General features: G+C 45.8%; 1 protein-coding gene across 2 annotated transcripts in view; it reads left to right on the forward strand.

The window, feature by feature from the left end:
- sec63 (SEC63 homolog, protein translocation regulator) overlaps positions 1–24,630 on the forward strand; it is a 138,099-nt gene that overhangs the window by 21,989 nt on the left and 91,480 nt on the right. For both annotated transcript variants that reach the window (XM_038799221.1, XM_038799223.1), the window contains exon 2: positions 13,521–13,620. In XM_038799221.1, coding sequence (XP_038655149.1) covers positions 13,521–13,620 — 100 coding nt within the window. The remainder of the gene's footprint in view (positions 1–13,520; positions 13,621–24,630) is intronic.

Raw genomic sequence — 24,630 nt, forward strand, 5'->3', positions numbered from 1 at the left:
TTTGTCCTGGGGAAATGGACCATTAGAATGCAAATCGGCTAGGGATTTTGATGCTGTCTGGTTCTCTGTTAGCAAATATACATTTAGGCTCTGAGTTTGCCTGAATCCTCTGTTGGCCATATTTCCCTTGAGTCCTTGCAAGTATCCATTTTTCCTTTGTAAGTGGCCTTTGATGCGTTGAATGGGTGAACAATTTCTCCGTCAAGTGCCAAGGTCGTTTTTGTAATAGCAGCAAATTTTGTTTCAACCAAGTGTGTTGAACATGTAAATAGGAGTTGGGGTTAGCAACCAAAGGGTCGGTGGAAGCCAAAGTTGAGTGCAGAGACTGTGGCAAAGAGCATTCTTTCAACCACATGCAAAAAAAAAACTCATCAGGTGAAACAAAGACCTGCCAGAGACAGTAAAGAGTTTGAAAAACTTCCAAATCAGTGATGGGAACATGGGGTGCATATAAGCCGCGGTAGGGCAAGAATGGGTGGAATCCCTGGGTAGGGCGGTGATCAGTGCCGTTATTCCACTGCCTGGGTGACCTTATACGAGCGGAAAGAGTTTGTAACATATGGACTCTGAGAATATGCAAACGAGTAATCATGACTGCATCAAGAAATTTAGTGGACAGGTGACATGAATGAAACATCCAAGACTGGAAGAATAAGAGTGTATCAAGAAATTCCAGAAAAGAGGCGGGCAGGTTCCATCAGAAAATAGGATATCGTAAATCTCCAATCGGTTCCTTTTTCTCATCATTTGGACACCTCGGGGTTCCATTTCAAAAAGTGTCATAAAAGGGTTACCATAACGGGAGTCAGACTGAGTCATCGCCATCTCCCGGTTGCCAAACTCTTGTCTGGCGTTTTTGTGCTGTGACCGCGTGAGCAATCGTGGGATCTGAATCGTTCCGTATCAATCGACAGGAGTTATCGCGGTGCCAGTGGGGAATTCTTTGATCATGAGGGGCGGTAGCTGCAAAGGGCAAATTTCTATCGTTGGGTGGTGGCTCTGGTTGTGGCAATGAAAGTGGGTATGAGGGGCCAAACATATCTTTGTCGGGGTTACTGGGGCTGGAGCGACTGGGGCCTGGGCGGTTGTGCCATTGGTCGTTGATTTCAAATACGTCTGGAGTGCTGTCGCTATCGTCCGAATCAAGTTTAAGGTGGCCAGTCGTTCCTGGTGGCGGAGACGAGGTCGGGTCTATGGACATGCTGTGTCCTGGCTGGGGGAGGGTCGGACTAGGTTGCCAATGGGCGGGGCATAGCCGTCTGCTATTGCCAGGGAGACGTGGTGTGAGTGGCTGCACTGGGTTCCATAAACGTTAAGTTGGTTGATATGAAACCATCCTGACTTTACATTAGGATACGTTATTTTATATACCGAGGGGCTCACTTTATCTGAAATCGAGTAGGGTCCTGCAAATCTAGGGGAGAGGAATGAACTGGCGTTATATAGGGAAACCATGACCTGCTGGCCGACTGTATACTCTTCTGGGTGTACTGTTTTATCAAAGCAGGCCGTACTCTGCTTTTTCCTAGCGCCTAGTCGGACAGCTGCAGTGAGCTGGGATGCCGTAACATTTTCCATTATCTGTTGGACTACTTTTTTGTGGGTGAGGGCGGTGACTGTGGGGCTGGCCAAATCAAGCCCTAATAAATATTCAGTTCCTTTCATGGGTCGTCAGGTCATAAGGGTGTGGGGGTAAAACCTGTGGAACTTGATACCGTGTTCCTATTAAACATAAGTGCAAATGAGAGAACTGTGTCCCATGTAATGTTGTGCTGTTGCACCATTTTCCTGATAGTCGTTTTTAGGGTTCTGTTCATGCGTTCCATAATGCCGCTGGATTGTGGGAGATAGGCAATATGGAATTTTTGTTTTATCCCAAAAATCGTCAAAACGTTCTGCATCACTCTTCCTGTAAAATGCAAACCTTGGTCCGATTCAATGCTGCGGGGGAGTCCCCAGCGTGTAAATATTTGCTGTGTTAAAATCTTGGCTGTTGCCTTAGCCGTGTTTGTCCCGGAGGGAAATGCTTCCACCCATTTTGTGAAGGTGTCGATCACTACTAACACATATTTAAAACCATTTCTGCAGGGGGGAGGGGACCAATATAATCTGGCTGTAAATTCGTCCATGGGCCATTAACAGGGCGGGTTTGTCTTAACTGACCTATCCTGGAGTATCTGTCTGGATTATTTTGAGCGCAAATTAAACAATTTTCAATATAATATGTGACGTCTGCTTTTAAATCAGGGCAGCAGGGTAGCATGGTGGTTAGCACAAATGCTTCACAGCTCCAGGGTCCCAGGTTCGATTCCCGGCTGGGTCACTGTCTGTGTGGAGTCTGCACGTCCTCCCCCTGTGTGCGTGGGTTTCCTCCGGGTGCTCCGGTTTCCTCCCACAGTCCAAAGATGTGCGGGTTAGGTGGATTGGCTATGCTAAATTGCCCGTGGTGTCCTAATAAAAGTAAGGTTAAGGGGGGGGTTGTTGGGTTACGGGTGTAGGGTGGATACGTGGGTTTGAGTAGGGTGATCATGGCTCGGCACAACATTGAGGGCCGAAGGGCCTGTTCTGTGCTGTACTGTTCTATGTTCTAAATCGGGCCACCAGCACAAAGGTCTTAAATGGCCAATGGTGGTTTCTATCCCTTGATTCTGTGTCCGTCATGAAGTTGACAAATAATCTGGTTCCTGTTCTGGGTGGGGACCACATAAATTCCATTCTTTAATACAATTCTGTTCTGTGACGTCAGTGTGTCCTTGAATTTGTCGTAGGGGGCTGGGAAGTTAACGTTTAAAATTTGCTGGAGAGTGCCGTCTGCCTTTTGGGCCTGTGCTAAATCTTGGATATTCGTCTGTGAGACCTGGACTGCGTGTACTGTGGCATTCTCGGGGAGTTACCAAAAGTGACCGTGTCGTGATCCTACCTTTGCTAGGGCGTCTGCTTTTACGTTACCGGGTGGGGAGGAACGATGATGGCTTCTGACTTTTATTATGCCATATTTGCGGTTTTTAGCTGTTTCAAGAATGTTCTTCAGTAATGGCGCTGAGGGTAGGGGTTTACCGTCGGCGGATATGAATCCTCTAGATTCCCACAGGGGCAGGAATTCCGTCAAACTGTTACAGACCTATAAACTGTCCGAATATATATCTGCGGGGTTTGGGAAAGAATCTGGGTGCTGCACAATGTATGCGACGGCTGCTAACTCGGCTGCCTGCGATCCTAAATGTCCTGTTAATTTCAACGATATCTCCTCTAATGTGCTCCCCTGCGCGTCTTCCACGTATAAACCACATCTTGCAATCCTTTTTCCATTATCAACGGTGGAGGAACCATCTACATAAATTTTTAAAGATTTATCCGTGGCTGGGTTCTCTGCGGTCTGATGCCTGCTTTTGTGGGTAGCGATTTAGGAATAAAGGGCCTGGCTGCGATGATTTCACACTCGTGGGGTTTCTTCATACTGCAAATTATCGGCTAAAAATGTGTGTGTCTTTGTCCTTTTTACTGTGATGTCCCTTCCTTGTAAGATTAGGGTCCAGCGTGCTGCTCTAATCTGGATAACTGAACCATCCTTTAACCTACCATCTGACAGTAGTTGCGTTAGGGTGTGCTCGGTAAAAATTGTTACGGGGTTGAGGCCTGTGATGTATGCAAAGTACTGAACAACCCAAAAAACTGCGAGCAAGTGCCTTTCGCAGGCTGAAAATCCTTGCTCCTGGGTCCAAAACTCGTGACGGATAGGCATCGGATCCTAAAAGATCGTGCCTTTCTTGGAGTAGTACGGCCGATAGGTTTCGGTCGGGGGTTGCTACTTCTATGGCGTATGGGGAGTGTGGGTCTGGTACCTGCAAAGCGGGGGCTGTACTAGGGCGTGTTTTAATGTATCAATGGCATCCATATGCTGTGGAAGCCATTCCCAAGGGGTGTTCTTTTTTAGGAGCTAGGAAAGTGGGGCTCCCTTGGTGGCGAAACTGTCTATATGGTTCCTACAGTAACCAATCAGTCCTAAAAATGACGAGTGCAGTGACATTATGGGGCAAGGGCAATTTAACAATCAAATCAATCAGTTTTTGCTCTATCTCTCTTTTTCCGTGCGTGATGACTGTGCCTAAATAACATACCTTTTTCTTTTAGGATTTGACTTTATCGGGTTGACTTTATTTCCAATTGAGTGTAGGAGACCTAATAGTTTGGAAAGAAGCGAAATGTGCTCTTCCTTGGTATCAGTTTGTAGGAGCACGTCGTCCACATACTGAATGAGGCATTCAGGTTGGGAAAATTTGGATAATCCATTTGCCAATTGTCGGTGGAAAATGGAGGGGGAGTTGTGGAAACCTTGCGGAAGGCATGTCCAACTATATTGCTGTCCTTGGAACGTGAAGGCGAATTTATATTGGCAATTCTTTCCTAATGGAATGGACCAGAAGCCATTGCTAATATCCAGTAATGTAAAATACCTTGACTGTAGTCCCTGCTTCAGCATTGTCTCGGGACTCATGGCAACGGTGGGGGCTGCGAATGGAGTTACATTATTGAGTTCTCTGTAATCAATGGTCTGTCTCCATGAACCGTCTGGTTTCCTTGCGGGCCAAATTGGGGTATTTTCTGTTGAAGCTACGGGCCGAATTACGCCTTGGTCTAGCAAACTTTGAATTACTTTTGAAATTTCTCCCTCTGCTTGCTGTGGGAAGCCGTATTGTTTCTGGAGCTTGGGACCGGGACCTGTAATGGCGACTGTTCCTGGAATGTTTCCACAATCGTGCTTGTGCTGGGCGAAGGATGCTTTGTGTTTTCTTAGGACCTCTCTAATCATCTTATCTGTACTAATGGCTTGCGGATCAAACAAATTGTCGCCTATTGCGAAGATTTTATGTCTCCTACTGTGAGCGTGGCGGGGGCTCTCTCTGTTCTAGCCATTTTCCAAACACACTTATTCATGGGGTCAAAGGGAAGGTTGTGTGTACTCATGAAGTCGATCCCTAAAATGTGTTCTGCTGTTCGGGGCAAATCTACTAAAACAGCGGGGTACTTGGCATGAATGTTTCCGATTTGGATATCTACGGGGGCCGTAATATATCCCTGCAGGATATGTCCTGTAAATCCGCTAAGAGTGATAGTGTAAGGGCAGCACGGTGGCCTAGTGGTTAGCACAACCGCCTCACGGCGCTGAGGTCCCAGGTTCGATCCCGGCTCTGGGTCACTGTCCGTGTGGAGTTTGCACATTCTCCCCGTGTTTGCGTGGGTTTCGCCCCCACAACCCAAAAATGTGCAGGGTAGGTGGATTGGCCATGCTAAATTGCCCCTTAATTGGAAAAAATAATTGGGTAATCTAAATTTAAAAAAAAAAGAGTGATAGTGTCTAGTGGGCCATTTCATAGAATTTACAGTGCAGAAGGAGGCCATTCAGCCCATCGAGTCTGCACCGGCTCTTGGAAAGAGCACCCTACCCAAGGTCAACAACTCCACCCTATCCCCATAACCCCATAACCCCACCTAACACTAAGGGCAATTTTGGACACTAAGGGCAATTTATCATGGCCAATCCACCTAACCTGCACATCTTTGGACTGTGGGAGGAAACCGGAGCACCCGGAGGAAACCCACGCACACATGGGGAGGATGTGCAGACTCCGCACAGACAGTGACCCAAGCTGGAATCGAACCTGGGACCCTGGAGCTGTGAAGCGATTGTGCTATCCACAATGCTAGCGTGCTGCCCGTTTTTTTTTTTTTGCTGAAACATTGTGGAGGAGTTTAAAGTGGTGCGGGACCTTCCTGTGTCCCAAAGGAACTCTACAGGGTGTCCCCGGACTGTGCCTGTGACTACTGGTCTACCTGACTTGTCCCAGAGTGTGTCGCAGACCCAAGTTGGGGAGTCCGAACACCGTCAATCTGTGCTACTTATGGCAGAATTGTCTGGATAGGCGTTAATACTGTGTATAGGCCTGACATTGTTCCTATGTGGGGCGTTCGCTTGCTCATTCCGTTGCTGGTTTGGGGGGGGCATTGCATTCGCGGGCGTAATGTCCCTTTTCCCCACAATTAGAGCATCCCTGTGCTCTGTGGTGCTGTCAGTCATGTCTACCTTCGTTTACCCATGCGGGGTCCTGATGTGTCCTTACTGGATTCATGTTTGCTTCTACCTTCTCCTGCTCTGCCTTTTTATGTACGGATTGTTCCCAAGCTCTGGAAAGTCTCTTCAGAACCCACACTTAGTTATATGTGGCGTCTGAGGGGTCATAATTGGCACAGGCTTTTTGATCTTCTGTGGCGTGGGAGACTAAAATATGGGTCCATTTGGTTGTGTTTTTGACATTTAAGTGTGCACGGACTAAATCTCCAAATACTGCTTTGAAGTGTCTCCAAAGGCGACCTGTGTATGCAGTCGGATGCTCTCCCTTCCTTTGTCTGCAGCGATTTAGACCTTCTACGGGACCTCCTCTGTTATAACCAATTGCATCTAAAATAGCTGCCTTCATCTCCTGGAGGCTTCCTCCTCCTACATTCTGTGGACCAAGTTTCACTTCCTCCGGTTCGTCCAGACTATACATATCTGTCTGTTGTCTTACTCGCTCAAAGAAATGGTGTGGGTCTACTGTGAGTTGGAATGGTTCAAATTTGGCGCAGGCATATCTCAATTGTGTGATGGATAATGGGGTGGTGTACACAAAATCGGGTTTGTCGTCAATCGGTGACTTGCGCTGCGTGGTGACTGGATTCATGGGGTTGTGTGCTGCCTGTGCAGTCGGTGGTGCGGGTGCTTTCCTTTTCGGGGCCTAGGAGGCTCTATTGTGATTTTCGGTGTCTTCCATATACCTATAGGCAGTTTCATTGAGTTCCTGCCAATCGGGGCCATCTTCTTGGTCTAAATTTGGTCCAAATGTGTCTCTGAAACCATTTTGCACTGAGAGCAGTGACTGTAACCTTAAAATTTGGCGTGGTCTACTGCCTTTGTTCCGTTGTGGATCTGTTGAGTGCTCGTAAAGCAGCCTTCAAGTCGGAACATTTACTTTTTTAACTGTTCTACCTGTTGCAGAAGAGACTGCGCGTTGTGTATCTTGGTAGGTCTTATCGTATTGTGTCTGAAAGATGCTTAGGTGGACTAAACAAGATTAGTATGCCAGTTTGACATCAGCCATCTCCTTGCCTTTTGCTGCTAGCTGCTCTCTGAGTTGCTCGTTAACCTTTTTCACACTTGCTAACGTTTCCCTCACTCTTCTCTTTCTCGACAAGCTGTCTGCTCACGACCTCCTCTGTGCCTTGCAATTATGCCAGACAGGACACGATTGCCATCGGCTTACGAACTTTCCCGAAACTCCTCTTGTATATCTCGGTTAGGTTATCCCACCAAGTTTGTCCTATACCACCAGGCCCTGACTCTTCATTCGAACAAAACACTGACCAAAGGGGCCATCCTTTCCCCTTTAAGTATTTCCTTAGTTCCTCTTCCATATGGGACACTGCTCTGCTCTACTGGTCACTGCAACCTCGGGTTCCTGTGGGTTCATAAGGCGTTCCATTGCCTTTGCTGCCATTTCTACCAGTATCTCTTTTCTGTATCCTAAATTTGGGAAGGGGGAAACAGTGCGGCCATGCAAACAGCAGGTATGGCCTAAGCTATTTTCCGGTTCACAAAAGTCCCGATAGTTTTACGCAACAAAATCAAGTGGGTTTACCTTGTATCCCTGTTAGTACGCATGCAAATTACTACACACTTCCGAATCTTGGAGGTTTGATCAATGCAGGTCTTACATTTGTGGTTTCTTTCACTTTTCCTCAATTGAATTTCTAATGCAAAGTTTTGTGGGTTCTCTCGGAGTGACAAAATCACTTCTAGATCGAGTTCCGTCAGAGTTTGCAAAACCTGTTGCCAATTTGCACCGGAGTCACCAATAATGTTGCCACGTCTGGGGTATCTACTTTAGTCAGATATTTGTCTGACCGTTATTAATGAGGATATTGCTTTCAGAGTCACCAGGTATCAAGGTTCAACCGGATATTGATTAAAGACCCAACAACCAGTCAGTTAGTTCAAGTTCAATATTAGTTTATTTGCACACAAGATTAACTCACACATGCAACATAAAAATACGACAAGCTAAATTATACCTAACACAACAACCTGTACTTAACGACAGGCACCCGGCTTTGGCAGAGGAACAAGGCCTTTGTTCGGATCTGGGGTGGCTGGGTCTGGAGAATTAACTTTGGTTCTTCTGGGCTCGACCATCTGGTAGCGATTGTTGATCTTGAACTTGCTTCTGGTCGTGGTGCTGCAGTTGGCTTCAGGTCTAGGTCGGGCCGGAGAGTGCCGGTGTGCCAGGGCCAAAAGAGATTGAACACATGGCAGTGTCTCTCTTTATCCTTTGGGGTTTCGTGCTCTTTTGGGTGGTCCTTGGCTTTGGACCCAATAAGTCAGCAGGCTTTGATTACTGCCTTTGATTTGAGCCAATAAAGGGACGGGTGCTTTGATGGCTGGGCATGTGTCCTGAACGGTCATTGACCTTGGCTGTTTGGGTTTCCTGGGTGAAAGGAGTGGTGCCGATGTGTCTGGAATTGTATCTGATACCTGAGTACCAGTCCTTTGTCCTGGGAAATGGGCCAGTAGAATGCAAATCGGCTAGGGATTTTGATGCTGTCTGATCCTCTGTTAGCAAATATACATTTAGGCTCTGAATGTGCCTGATTCCTGTATTGGCCATATTTCCCTCGAGTCTTTGCAAGTATCCATGTTTCCTTTGTAAGTGGCCATCCCAGATGGCTACACCACATCTCGTGAAAGAATTTAAAAAGAGACCAATAGAACTGGATTAGAAATGGCTGAGCTGCAGTTATTGGGCAATGATCATTTGCAATATTGACAACAAAGTGCAAAGCTATTTCTGATGTGCGAGAACCCGTTTGACAGAAAGGAATTCACCATCTTGTTGTAGTTATAAGGGATAACCTAATTCTGATCTTAAAAAATTTAGCTGTTCCATTCATATTAGCCTAACGTTAAAAGTGGGAAGTACTTCAGACATATCTTCAAAAAGCGGTCATCAAGGGCGTGTTGTCTTGTCTGTTTACAGCCAAATCAAATTCACAGAGGAAGCTTTAATTATTCCTTGCTTTCGCTTAGGGAAATAAGTCGTCATTTAGCAACTAGAAAGGTTATGTAATCGGAATCGTGTTTGAACCAGCTGGTAGTGTGCTTCAGACCTCCCACTATTCAATGGTTCTGAAAATCTCATTACAGATTCTGGTGTGCAAATTAAAATAAAAGCAAAGAATTGCAAATACTCCAGAATGTGCGCTCGTGTGTATTTCAGCTTGGTTGCTATCAGCCTCGGTACATTGGTAGCACTCATGCTGATTGCATTTATGCCACTAAGTCTAAGTTAGGTTAAGGGTTGAATGAAGCCCCACTCCTGGGTTTTGAGTATATAATCCAGGCTGTTGCTCCAGTTGCTCTGAGGCAGCATTGTACTGGTCAGATGTGCCCTCTTTTCGCTGACACTCGCCATGGATTGTAGTGGATAAGTCCACCATTAATTCCTTCAAAAGCGAAAATCAGCCTCTACACATGTTTACAATTTGAACCCCCAGTGTGGGTGGCCACTGTTTTGAAAAGCAAAACAAAACACGAGCATCGGCAGTTCATTAATGCAACGCAGTTTGAATTAATTCAACAATCCAAACATTTTAAAACTGTTAAATTCATTGTCATTGGCATCCGGTGCAAAAAGTCGATCCAGTTAATTCTGAGTCACTTTGGCTATGGCATCATGTGGATACCGCTTTGGATCAGATTTGGCACTTTCACTTTCAGAATAATCTCTTCACAACCAAATCATGCCCCCCACCCTCCCCAGCTACTAAATTAAATATATTTTTTGAACGATATGATATTTTCTGCTTTCCATGATTTGATAATTAAGCCACACAAAACATCAAGCAGGGAGGCATTATGCATATTTCCACTCTTTGTGAAGGTTTTCCCCTCACCTGTTCCATTCATTGTCAACATTGAATGGCTTGTTGAGTCACACTTATAGAAGTTGAACTATGGATGTTACACATCCTGTATACCGCAGTGTGGTTGTTATTTCTATGCAGTACCTTGGCAGTTATGAGATCTGAGCATGTCCCACAAATAAACTGCATCCCTTAGGAAGACCACAGACACCTATTCCACACAATTGATTCATAACTTCACTCCATCCGAGACATCCATCCAGTGTCATGGATATGCGCAAAATACCTGTAGGGAACTTGATGTTCTGCATTTATGCTTGAAAGTTACCATAGGCTTAAATTTTGTTCCATGAATCATGAAACTAGTATCACCATGAATGATGTCTTCTCATGTTCTTGACATTTTCACTAGAACTGTTTGAGAGCCTTTCCACTCCAGACTGGTGGCTGGGCAGATCAAAATTCACGTGCGCTTCATCTACATTGCCTATGTGACACAATGAGTTGTTGCTGCGGTCTGATGATGAGCCTCTGGAAACATAGTTTTGGCATGCAGTCTCTTAATAGTTTCCGAGGGATCTTGGTTTTCATTCCCAGCACGAGGTTGCTTTGTTCTATAAAGGGACACCAACTAGCCATTGGTCTGAAAACTTTGTGGGAGTCTAGGTTTGATTTGGCGCTCAAGTGTGCATATGCACATTGCATTTTTGGTGATGTGATTGACAAACATTTTATTAAGGCATTTATGGTTTTGTAACAAAAGATACAAATACAAATGTAAACATTCAGTGCGTAACACCCCCCTCGATCTCTCACTGTTCTCGCCTAAGCCAAACAAAAATAACTTAACTTCCCCTGCCCCTCTTTACCCCCTTCCCACAATTGAATCTGGTAACAGTTTAGTTTTCCCCGAAGAAGTCGATAAACGTCTGCCACCTCCGAACAAACCCTAACATTGATCCTCTCAGGGCGAACTTAATTTTCTCAAGCCTGTGAAACCCAGCCAGGTCGCTAACCCATACCTCTGATTTTGGGGGGCTCCGATTCCATCCACGCTAATAAGATCTGTCTCCGGGCTACCAAGGAGGCAAAGGCCAAAACTTTGGCCTCTCTCACCCACTGAACTCCCAGATCCTCCGACACTTCAAATATCCCCGCCTCTGGACTCGGCGCCACCCTTGTTTTTAGTACTGTGCGCATGACATCCGCAAATCCCTGTCAATCCGCAAATCCCTGTCAGAATCCCCTGAGCTTCGGACCTGCCCAAAACATGTGGACATGATTTGCGAACCCTCCTGCACACCAACTGTCCTCCATCCTAAATGAAATGAAAAATGAAAGTTGCTTATTGTCACAAGTAGGCTTCAAATGAAGTTACTGTGAAAAGCCCCTAGTCGCCACATTCCGGCGCCTGTTCGGGGAGGCTGGTACGGGAATTGAACCCGCGCTGCTGGCCTGCCTTGGTCTGCTTTAAAAGCCAGCTATTTAGCCCTGTGCTAAATCAGCCCCTGCTCATCCGGTCCACCGTCATGTGTGCCCGGTGAACCACCTTGAATTGTGTCAGGCTGAGCCTGGCACATGATGAGGATGCGTTGACTCTGCTCAGAGCATCCTCCCACAGACCCGCCTCTAACTCCTTTCCCAACTCATCTTCCCATTTACGCTTTAACACGCCTATCTGGGTTTCCTCCCACTCCATAAGTTCTTTATAGATTTCCAATACCTTCTCCTCCCCCGTTCCTGTTCTGGAGACTACCTCGTCCTGTATCCTGTATCCCCTGTGGCGGTAGAAGCAGAAAGGTCGGCACCTGCCTTCGCACAAAATCCCTCACCTGCAGATAACAAAATCCATTCCCCTCGGCATTTCAAACTCCTTCCAGATCCTCCAAACAGGGAAAGCTCCCATCAGTAAACAGATCTCCCAGCCGTGACTGACTATTTTCTGATACATGCTTAAGATCAGACCAGCCGCCACTCCTTGTTCTAATGGTGCATTTGGTCATGGGCATCTTGTAACAGTGAAATCCCTTGCAGCCGAGTTAGTTGATTAGTAATGATTTTCAGTTTGAAAGAAACTTTGTACTTCATTTTGTTGGAGGGCCCATTTCTGTTCGTCACTTGCCATGCCATGCGTGGTCTGTTTTGTGGGCATGTCTTAAATTCCCACATAAGTAAATCATGCATTTCTGGAGTGGACAATTGAGGCTGATTTTGCAGCTGGAAGGGTTGCTTGTGTGTCAAGTACGTGCAAAAGTATGTCTTTGAGAAAATAGGATTATATTGTATGCCATGATCTACAGCAAATTAATATTGGACATCCAACCCATTGAATGCTGGGAAAAGCCACTGACCAGTATTTATCCCTCAACCTATCAGTTGAAAGAAAAAGTAGATATTCTCAGTGTTGATTGTGAGGCGTGTTTGATATGCTCAGATGGTGCATATAAATGCGTACTAATCTATTGTCTTGCTCAGGTTTTAAAGTTTAAAACCAACAGGTGATTCAATAAGTTTGTTGGTTTTATATTGTACTACTGAGCTTTTTTGCTGTGACTTACAACAAAATCATTTTTGATCTTGTGTTGGAACGGTTTGAGTGAAAATTAACTTTTAAACATAAATGCTCAGTTTTGGGTGGATGTACATTGATTTGATTTACCCTGTATTTCTCTGGTCCAAGGGGTGGAGTACAGAGTCTGTGCATTCTCCGTGCCTTGTTAGATGAATTGGACATTCCGAGTTCTCCCTCTGTACCCGAACAGGCGTCAGAATGTGGCGACTAGGGACTTTTCACAGTAACTTCATTGCAGTGTTAATGTAAGCCTACTTAGAACATAGAACATAGAAAAATACTGCACAGAACAGGCCCTTCGGCCCACGATGTTGTGCCAAACTTTTGTCCTAGATTAAGAACAAATTAATCTACACCCCCTCATTCTACCGTAATCCATGTACCTATTCAATAGCCGCTTGAAGGTCCCTAATGTTTCCGACTCAACTATTTCCGCAGTAGTGTATTCCATGCCCCCACTATTCTCTGGGTAAAGAACCTACCTCTGACATCCCCCCCTATATCTTCCAGCATTCACCTTAAATTTATGTCACCTTGTAATGGTTTGTTCCACCCGGGGAAAAAGTCTCTGACTGGCTACTCTATCTATTCCCCTGATCATCTTATAAACCTCTATCAAATCGACCCTCGTCCTTCTCCAGATAACAATAAAAAACAACAATAAAAACTTGTGACAATAAAAAAAAAATATTATTGTAGAGAAAAAAAATACTATTGCAGAGGGCACTCAAATCCGAGGTTCTAAAAATGAACAGCGCAGATGGATATGATGCTGACTCCCATCTGTTCAAGAAAGTTATAAAAAAATAAGTCCAAACATCTGAGGAACAGAGATTTCTTCTGGAAATATTACCAACAAAAATTCATGTTGGGCAGGATGCTCTGAGAGTCAGGTTTAAATGTCGCAGGGCATGGAGCTTGATTGGGTCTGAAAGGAAATAACTTTATTTTTTGAACGTACAGAGAAGTAACTTTCTCCTTTATTCTTAAACAGAGGAACGCAGGATAAAGACATTAGGAAAAGTGCATAGAAATTGCTTATGGTACCGATTACGGTCAGGAAAATCGGGTCACAGTGCGATTCCCACATTAAAGTAAGTATTCAGCCTTTTAACTAAACGTCATCTTTTGTAAGAGTCGAGCAGGTATTGTCTGATTCATAAATTATTGTCCAATTGCAAATGCTTCATAGCTTGTGTGAGCCCAGAGAATCCAGCGAAATTAACTACATAAAATATAGTAGCTGCAGTGAGAGAAGTACAAGGCACATCAAAACTTGTCAGATATCATTTGGAAAGGTTTACCAGTCTCTGAATCCTAGTTACAAGCAAAAACTTAAACGTAAAGCAGCCAAAGGCTGTCTTTCCAAGATGAATACGAAAAATGATACAGTTTTCTGATGGGGAGTATTGGGGCGGAGGGGAAGAAGGGGGAAATAGGAGGATTCAGGGTAGTAGTTCACAAGCTAATATTGACAACCCCTGTGCCAGTCCAGCATTAGATATTTCAACAATGCTATTGATATACAAGTTAAAGACGATGTAAACGGAATCTTTTTTCGTGCATTCTCCACCATTCATGCAAAATCCATACTGTAGTATAGCTGGAAACCCTAACTAATAACGAACGTTAAGCAATGCATGTGTGTAGGGCAGCAAGGGGCGCAGTGGGTTAGCATTGCTTCCTCTCGGTGGCGAGGACCCGGGTTCGATCCCAGCCCCAGTTCACTGTCCTTGTGGAGTTTGCACATTCTCCCCGAGTCTGCATGGGTCTTGGCCGCATAACCTAAAAAGATGTGCAGGGTAGGTGGATTGGCCATGCTAAATGCCCCTTAATTACTCTAAATTTATTTTTAAAAAAGCAATGCATATGTATACAGGATTATAGATGGAAAGAGATGGCTGAATATTTCTTCCTATTTGGTAGACCTAATTTCAAAGGATAAATTGCCTAGATGCACTTATTCACACTTCATTTAAAATAATTAACACTTTATAAAAAAAGTATTTTTATTTAGGTTTTGCAGAATTTTTCATGAAAGGCTTCGAGTCCCTCCACATTAATAAAATCCGTCTCTGGGCTACTAGGGAGGCAAACGCCAAGACGTCGGCCTCTTTCACCCCCTGAACTCCTGGGTCTACTGCCACTCCAAAGATCGCTATCTCTGGACTCGGCACCACCCTTGTGTTAAGCACCTTGGACATTGCCCTCGCGAACCCTTGCCAGAACACTCTAAGCTCCGGGCATGCCCAAAAAAATTGCTCATTCTCGCTGCCATCATGTGTGCCTGGTGGACCACCTTAAATTGAATTAGACTGAGCCTGGCACATGATGAGGAGGAATTAACCCTGCCCAGGACCTCTGCCCACAGACCCGCTTCCAACTCCTCACCTAGCTCCTCCTCCCACTTGCCCTTGAGCTCCTCCACCGGGGTTTCCTCCGCCTCCTGTAGTTCCTGGTAGATATCCGACAACCTCCCCTCCCCCATCCAGGTGCCGGGAGACCACCCTGTCCTGTATCCTCAGCGTCGGAAAGGCTACTACCTGTTTATTCAGGAAGGCTTGTACTTGTTGATATTTAAAGGTGTTTCCTGGCGGCAGATTAAATTTGACCTCTAGTGCCTTCAAACTGCCCCCCCCCCCCCCCCCCCCCCCCCCCCCCCCCCCCCATCGTCCACTTCCTAATCATAGCTATATTGGCCGCCCAGTAGTAGTTGCGAAAGTTCGGCAGCGCCAACCCACTCCCCTTCCATTTGCTCTATCAACCGGGTCAGGTTGAGCCTGTGCAGGGCATCCCATTTCCTGGCCACATGTATACTCAGGGAACGAAAACTTTTCTCTAGCATCCTGAGCGGCAACTCTTTCAGTCTCTCCTCCTGCCCCTTGGCCTGGATCACAAACAACTCGCTCTTTCCCATGTTCAGTTTGTACCCTGAAAAAATACTAATATCCCTCAGGATCCGCAGGACCTCCCCCATCCCCTCCACAGGATCCGAAATGTGCAGGAGCAAATCATCCCCGTATAGTGAGACCCGATTTTCCCCCCCCCCCCAACCAGTCCCCGCCAGTTCCTCGAGGTTCTCAGAGCCATAGCTAGTGGTTCTATAGCTAGGGTAAATAGTAACGGGGAGAGGGGACACCCCTGCCTTGTTCCCCGGTGAAGCTCGAAGTACCCCGACCTCAGCCGGTTTGTACATACACTTGCTACAGGCACCTGGTACAGCAATTTCACCCAGCCAATAAAGCCCTCACCAAACCCGAACCTTCCCAGAGGTACTCCCACTCCACCCGGTCAAAGGCTTTCTCTGCGTCCATCGCTATTACCACCTCCGCCTCCCCTCCCTCTGAGGGCATCATAATAATATTCAAAAGTCTCCGGACATTGGTATTGAGTTGTCTGCCTTTAAGGAGTCCAGTCTGGACTTCCTCTATCACCCCTGGGACACGATCCTCAATTCTTGTGGCCAGAATCTTAGCTAGCAATTTGGCATCCACGTTTAAAAGCGAAATCGGCCTGTATGACCCGCAATGTTCCGGGTCCTTCCCTCGTTTAAGAATGAGTGAGATCAAAGCCTGTGACATTGTTGTGGAGAGGGTTCCTTTCTCTCTGGCCTCATGAAAGGTCCTCATCAGGAGTGGGCTCAATATTTCCAAAAATTTCTTATAGAATTCTAAAAGGTTACAAAAGGTTGCTGCATAAGATAAAGATGCATGGCATTAAGGGTAAAGTAGTAGCATGGATAGAGGATTGGTTAATTAATAGAAAGCAAAGAGTGGGTATTAATGGGTGTTTCTGTGGTTGGCAATCGGTAGCTAGTGGTGCCCCTCAGGGATCAGTGATGGGCCCACAATGGTTCACAATTTACATGGATGATTTGGAGTTGGGGAGCAAGGGCAATGTGTCCAAGTTTGCAGACGACACTAAGATGAGTGGTAAAGCAAAAAGTGCAGAGGATACCGGAAGTCTGCAGAGGGATTTGGATAGGTTAAGTGAATGGGCTAGGGTCTGGCAGATGGAATACAATGTGGACAAATGTAAGGTTATCCATTTTGGTAGGAATAACAGCAAATGGGATTATTATTTAAATGATAAAACATTAAAACATGCTGCTGTGCAGAGAGACCTGGGTGTGCTAGTACATGAGTCGCAAAAAGTTGATTTACAGGTGCAACAGGTGATTAAGAAGGCAAATGGAATTTTGTCCTTCATTGCTAGAGGGATGGAGTTTAAGACTAGGGAGGTTATGCTGCAATTGTATATGGTGTTAGTGAGGCCACACCTGGGGTATTGTGTTCAGTTTTGGTCTCCTTACTTGAGAAAGGACGTACTGGCACTGGAGGGTGTGCAAAGGAGATTCACTAGGTTAATCCCAGAGCTGAAGGGGTTAGATTACGAGGAGAGGTTGAGTAGACTGGGACTGTACTCATTGGAATTTAGAAGGATGAAGGGGGATCTTATAGAAACATATAAAATTATGAAGGGAATAAATAGGATAGATGCGGGCAGGTTATTTCCACTGGCGGGTGAAAGCAGAACTAGGGGGCATAGCCTCAAAATAAGGGGAAGTAGATTTAGGACTGAGTTTAGGAGGAACTTCTTCACCCAAAGGGTTGTGAATCTATGGAATTCCTTGCCCAGTGAAGCAGTTGAGGCTCCTTCATTAAATGTTTTTAATGTAAAGATAGTTTTTTGAAGAAGGTTCTGGTGTTCGGGCCGGAAAGTGGGGCTGAGTCCATGAAAGATCAGCCATGGTCTTATTGAATGGCGGAGCAGGCTCGAGGGGCCAGATGGCCTACTCCTCCTAGTTCTTATGTTCTTGTGTAGCTGGTAACCGTCCGGGCCCGGGGCTTTACCCGATTGCATGCCCTCTATACCCTTGACAATCTCCTCCAATTCAATCGGGGCTCCCAACCCCTCCACCAGGTCCTCTTCTACCTTTGGATACCATAACTGGTCCAAAAATTGCCTCATCCCTTCCGCTCCCGTCGGGGGCTCCGACTCGTATAGCTTATGATAGAATTCCTTAAAGACTTTGTTCACCCCCCGGCATCCAAGACCGTGTTACCCTCCTTATTCTTTACTCCCCCGACTTCCCTGGCCGCCTCCCTCTTTCGCAGTTGGTATGCCAGCATTCTACTCGCTTTCTCCCCATACTCATAAACTGCCCCCCTTGCCTTCCTCAGCTGTGCCACCGCTTTCCCTGTGGTCAGCAGTTCAAACTCCGCCTGCAGACTCCGCTGCTCCCTCAGCCTCGGGGGCCTCCGCGTATCTCTTGCCCACTCGGAGTATCTCCTCCATCAGTCTCTCCCTCTTGGATCTTTCTCTCTTTTCCCTATGGGATCATATTGAGATCAGTTCCCCTCTGACAACTGCCTTCAGAGCCTCCCAGACTGTTGCCGCTGCTACCTCACCCGTATCGTTTGTTTCCAGGTCATCCTGGATGTTCCTGCTAATCTGCCTGCAAACCTCTTCGTCTGCCAGCAGCCCCACATCCAGTCTCCAGAGTGGGCGCTGCCCTCTCTCCTCACTAAGCTGCAGGTCCACCCAGTGCGGGGCACGGTCCGAGACTGTGATTGCTGAGTATTCTGTCCCCTCCACATTTGGGATTAACACCCTGCTGAAGACAAAGAAATCTATGCGGGAATAAACCTTATGAACGTGGGAGAAAAAAGAGAACTCCTTCGATCTCGACTGCGCAAACCTCCAGGGATCCACCCCCACCCCATCTGCTCCATAAAACCCTCCAGTTCCTTAGCCATTGCTGGTCGCTTCCCTGTCCTGGACTTTGACCGATCCAGCTCTGGGTCAATGACTGTGTTAAAGTCTCCCCCCATGCTCAGGTGGTGTGACTCTGAAGTCTGGGATTTTGCCTAGCATGCGTCTCATAAATTCCACATCATTCCAATTCGGAGCATAGACGTTCACAAACACCACCCGGACCCCCTCCCACTTTCCACTCACCATTATATACCTGCCCCCCTTATCTGCCACAATTCTCCCAGCCTCGAATGCCACACCCTTACGGATCAGAATTGCTACCCCCCGTGGTCTTCGAATCCAGCCCTGAATGGAACACCTGGTCTACCCATCTCTTTCTCAATCTCGTGTGATCTGCAAGCTTTAAATGTGTCTCCTGAAGCATTGCTACGTCTGACTTTAATCCCTTTAGATGCGCGAGAACACGCATTTCTCTTTTGACCGGCCCATTCAAACCCCTCACATTCCACGTGTTCAGCCTGGATGGGGTGGCTAAACCCCCCCCACCGCCGCCGACTAGCCATCGCCCTTTCTTGGCCAACCTCCAGCCCGCGCCATTCGCTTTCTCGAGCACTCCCACAGAGAGCCGCCCCCCCCCCCCCCCCGACCCTCCATTGGTACCCTGAAATTGATACCTCCTCTGTCAGAAAAGCATCATCATCCCCCCCCCCCCCTCCACAGCCCCATGACCCAAAACCCCCTTTGCCAAGCACCAGCTGGGCACTTGCTCACCCCCCACTACGCTCCTGAGAGTCAGCTGACCCATGCTGACCCTGGCAGCTCCCGCCCCTGGCGCCGAGCAGACTGTCGCCTCATTGTCCGGACCCTACTCCCCACGTGAATAAACCAATACAACTACCTCTCCAGCCCCAGTGAGTAAATAGTAATACGAAACAAAAAAATAAACAGAAGACACTAACATTGCCCTATGAGGAGACACTTGTTGAACCAAGGCTCCAACTTCCCGAAAATTCGCACTAAGTACATGCCCCCCCCCCCCCCCCCCACTCTTCCGTTTCTCAACTTTGCCAAAAACACTGCACCCTCCAGCCACCACCACAGCCCTTACACGCACCCAACATTGTATACAATCTTTTATATTAGAAATGGTGTTACCCAGCCCCACCGCCGCATTCCACCAAAGCTTAACTGTCCTTTAATTCGAGTCCAGCTTTTCTTGTTTGATGAATGACCACGCCTCATCCGGCGTCTCAAAATAATGATGCCGTTCCTTGTACGTGACCCATAGCCTCGCTGGGTGTAGCATCCCAAATTTCACCCCCTTGCTGAAGAGGGTTGCCTTCACCCGGTTGAATCCAGCATGCCTCTTGGCCAGCTCCTCACCCAGGTCCTGGTAGATGCGTATCACGCTGTTCTCCCATCTGCTGCTCCGTTCTTTTTTTGCCCACCGCAAGACAAGTTCCTTGTCCGAGAAGCGATGAAATCTCACCACCATGGCCCTCGGCAGTTCATTCGCCTTGGGCTTCCTTGGACGGCTCTGTACGCCCCGTCCAGCTCCAGGGGTCGAGGGAATACCCCCCGTCCCTATCAGCGTCTCCAGCATCTTGAACACAAATGCTCCCACATCTGACCCCTCCACACCTTCGGCGAGGCCCACAATTCTCAAGTTCCGTCTCCTGGACCTGTTTCCTAGGTCCTCCAGCCTCTCCTGCCACTTCTTGTGGAGGTCATCCTGCGCCTCCACCTTAAGGGCCAATACAACCAACTCGTCCTCATGGTCGGATAGCCTTTTCCTCCATCTCCTTAATCGCTTTCCCTTGTGTTGCCTGAGTTGCGATCATTTGGTCTATTGATGCCATCATCGGGGCCAGCATGACCTTTTTAAGATCAGCAAAGCAGCCCCATAGGAACTCCTGTTGCTCCTGTGCCCGCTGCGCCCATGGACCCTGGTCTATACCGGCCATCATGACATGCCTCGGTGCCCACTCCGCATGCTTCTGTCTGCTGGGACGTAAACGCTCCACCCGGCCACTCCTGATCCAGCTATCCATACAACAGAGAGGGAATCCTTTTGGCAGTGTTCGCTTCACCAATTTGCCCCCAAAAATCCGTGGAAACTCCTGAAAAAGGCCTGAGAGTCGGTTCCAGATGGGAGCTGCCGAATGCGCGACCTCCTACTCCATGGCCGCCACCGGAAGTCTCGTCACTGCTTCAATAGCATTGGCGAGATCTTTTCACAGTTGTTCCCTCTGGTGCTAGAATTCAGTTTTAATAGAGGCCCTCAAGTCAGTTTGAAGCCTTTAAGCTCACCCTTCCCTGCCTGCATGCTGGAAGAGGCTTTTGTCTTTGCTGCAGCTTCAGCCAAATCTTTCACTGTTTCTGCCAGGTCTGGTAACCAAGAAACATACCATTCCAGGGGGAAAGTACTCCTCCAACATTCACCTACATCTTTTCATCAAAAGTCCTCCTCGTATTGATTATGGAATTTGGTGCAGTTTTCATGTATTTTTACTGTTTAAAATCCAACAACCATTGTGTTTTGTGTGATTAACATGTGATGGCACCTACCCCCTTGACAATGACTCCTGAGCAAATCTCCCCAGCGGTCACTCCTGTAGTTCTGGGTTACTCACTATATGAGGGCCTGTTCTTCTATTCCCCTGTTCGATGGAACTTTCTGCCTAAACTACACTGCCTGGTTATCCGGTTAAAATCCTTTCTGTGTGGTGTGTTCAATTTCCTGTTTAATCATTTACTCTGTTGTCTCTTGTAAAGTGGCCTGACAGATACGTGTGAGGAAGTAAGGATACTATAAATTTGAAAACTGGAATGTTGATGCCCATACAGCAGAATTAACTATTGTGGCTACTTCAAACTTAGTGCAGTTGCTCTTAAGTAGTTTGGATAGAAGTGGCTTACATGAAACATGTCAGCTTAATTGATGTTTCGTATGAATATTTCAGAAAGCGCAGATGTATTATTCCAGTCTACAAAATGTGATTTTTAATTAGATATTAAATTTTGAACATGTGGTTTAATTGACCAACCGCATTGTCTCGCAAGGGTGGAGTTCCTAGACTGTCTTCAATTAAAATTTGAATTGATTGGATAATTTGCTTCAAAATTGATAATTTGCTTCAAAATAAAAAGCCATCACATCACAAAATATGGTCATTATATTTGAGTACTTATTTTTCTCTCTTTTACTCTCTACTTTCGCTTCCTCAACTGACAATGAAGCTTTCCATTATTTCTTGTACTTGCGTGGTCCAGCAAAAGTGCTTTCTACCCTTTGCTTCTCTCCTTTACTCTCTCTCTTTCTTTGTTCTCTGCTGTAGAGACTGATGACTAGTATGCTGCCAATCATTATGTGCACTTCGCTGCAATCTTGACTTTTTTCCTAGGCTTTTTGGCAAACTAATTCAACAATTTTCTTGTTACACAAATTTGCCATATAAAATGTGCATATCTATATATTATTGTTTTTTTTGTTTAATAGGGTCTGTAGATGTTTTAGAACTCCCTAATGCATTGTTCAAGCTGAATTTTGTTTATGTTTCACTATTGTGAAAATTCCTTTACCAGGCAGTATGAAGATCATTTAATTTATTTGTCCTGCAATGTTTATTGCTCGTCCAAAAGTTGCCCTGAGAAAGTGGTGGATTACATCCAGAGTGACCATTGCTTTTGCAACTAAGTGCCTTGCTAGTTAGATGAGAAGGCGTTATGTCATGTGTAGGCCATGTTACATACACTTAAGCTAACAGGTGAAAAAGACCAGAGGACACTAAACCTTAACACAATTCAAAGATTCATTTTCTCACTTTTCAATAGCATTCAAGCGATATTTCAGAACCAAAATTTAAGAAAAAGGTATCTTCCTATATTTTCTATAAAGCACGACATTACTAGATGCCCCTGTTCTAGAACTTCAATAATCTTTTTTGGTGCAAAGATCGGGTAATTGATGGCTTTCATCAACCCATTTGATCTTGGAGAATTTATCATTTGTTTCACACTAGCAAGGTCAATCCTTAATCCTCTCTCCTTACACTTATTCTTGAATGGACTTGTCCCATAAGAAATTATTATCCATGTAACATTCGAAGGGTAAACTGGTCTCAATACACTCTTTGTACAGAATTCCCGTCAAATTATTTGACAAACAGAATTCCATATCCATTGCTGCTTAAAAGTACTTTTATCAATCTTTTTATTTCTTTCGCTGTCCACTTTCTCCCCGTGTCTGCGTGGGTTTCCTCCCATAGTCCAAAGAAGTGCAGGTTAGGTGGACTGGCCATGATAAATTGCCCCTTAGTGCTCAAAGATATGCAGGTTAAGTGGGGTTACAGGGATAGTGCGGGGGAGTGGACATAGGTAGGCAGCTCTTTCAGAGGGTCGGTGCAGACTCGATGGGCCGAATGGCCTCTGCACTGTAGAAATTCGGTGTTTCTATTCCACTCTATTTTTGACTTTAGGGTGCTTCATTGTTCCAATCTTGCCTGAGAGCATAGGAAATTCAACTGATCAATCAGATTTTGCAACTGCTCTTTTTTTTAAGATATAACACCATCATTCTCTGGTGAATGTTGACATCCCGCAAACCCCTTCATGAAAATAAATATTTTCCAGGGAATTTCCCCGAGTATAAATTATAAAAGCAGTGATCTTGGAAATATAAAATTTGGGTTTTTCTTACACTTTATTGCATACTATTAGTTATTACATTATTAGTTATCATTACAATTCATTTAATTACATTGTGAAAACAGTGACACTCTTTCCAAGATTTCACTTTTGTGACTCGTATCATTTTGATTAAGCCAGGACTTTTCCTTAAACTGGAGTTTTTAAATACTGGAAATTTCAATCTACTCCACGTGATGAATATGGTTACTTTGATTGGCATAGATCTTGGAAATCTGGAACCACTGACGTAAGATTAAGTCTCTGGTGATATTGACCACATTCAAAATCCCAGGGATGAGATTATTTTAATATTCGAGTAGAATATTGACTCTGTAAACTAGAAGGTTGGTGGCAGGACATGTTCTGGGAACTTGAGCAAAGAAGCAGTATGCAGCAGGATTATTTCTCCAGCAAAATGCAGGGAAGTGCTACCTAATACAAATTAGGTGCGCAAAATCAAACCTAGTTACTAAACAAAATTGCTAGACTCCAGGTGTAATTGTTGGGGGTGTGGCTCAATTATTTCCATTCCTGCCAGATTATGTCATGTCGACCCTAAATAGAGGTGTTTAATATTGGATGTGAGGACATATGCTTGTAGGGATGCAGTAAAGGCATCTTTGATTTTCTACCAGCAAAAGTAGCACTCTACCCTTCCAATGGGCAAAGGTCTTCCCCAGTCCTTCGATGTGTCGACAGTCTCAGGAGGACTCTGAGACGAGATCTCTGAGAAGTGATTGATCTCCAATAATCATAACCATCTTCCATTATGCTAAGTATGACTCCAGCCAGCGGAGAGTTTTCCCTCTGAATCCCATTGACTCCAGTTTTGCTAGGGCTCCTCGATGTTGAGGGCAACTACTCTCACCGTGCCTCTGGAGTTCATCCCTTCCATCCATGTTAACGGATTAAAACTCCAAAGGTGAGGTGAGAATGGTTGCCCTTGCCATCAAAGAGCCTGAGCAAAACTGGAGTCAATGGGATTCAGAGGGAAAAGTCTCTTCCGGTTGGAGCCATACCTAGCACAACGGAAAATGTTAAGGGCAGTCAAGGCAGCATTTGACTTGTGTGTGGCATAAAGGAGCCCTAGAAAAACTGGAGTAGTTGGGAATTGTTGAAAGCTCTCCATTGGTTCGAGTGCTGCTTCGCACAAAGGAAAGATGATTGTGGTATTGGAGGCCAATCATCTGAGTCTCAGGTCATCACTGAAATGAAAATGAAATGAAAATCGCTTATTGTCACGAGTAGGCTTCAAATGAAGTTACTGTGAAAAGCCCCTAGTCGCCACATTCTGCCGCATGTTCGGGGAGGCTGTTACGGGAATCGAACCTTGCTGCTGGCCTGCTTGGTCTGCTTTCAAAGCCAGCGATTTAGCCCAGTGTGCTAAACAGCCCCTGCAGGAGTTCCGTGGTGATGCCCTAGGCCGACCCTCATTAGTGAATTTCCATCAGTGGGGGGGGGGGGGGTTCAGTTGCATGGAAATTAAAAAAGTCAAAGTGCAAGGAGAAAGCAGAAGTGCAGGTTAATGATGAGGTGAATTGTTACCAGATAATGACAGGAAGGGACAGAGCGTGTGAACGTCATGTTACACCAGGGAATCGTGCAAGCGTAGGGAAAATTAATAATCGGACAAGTATATATTAAAGATTGCTTCTTGGAACAATGTGTTGTTGAATTAACCAGGGAGCGCACTGTTT

Source organism: Scyliorhinus canicula, chromosome 6 (genome assembly GCF_902713615.1).
Source record: "Scyliorhinus canicula chromosome 6, sScyCan1.1, whole genome shotgun sequence".
In the NCBI taxonomy this organism is placed as follows: Eukaryota; Metazoa; Chordata; class Chondrichthyes; order Carcharhiniformes; family Scyliorhinidae; genus Scyliorhinus; species Scyliorhinus canicula.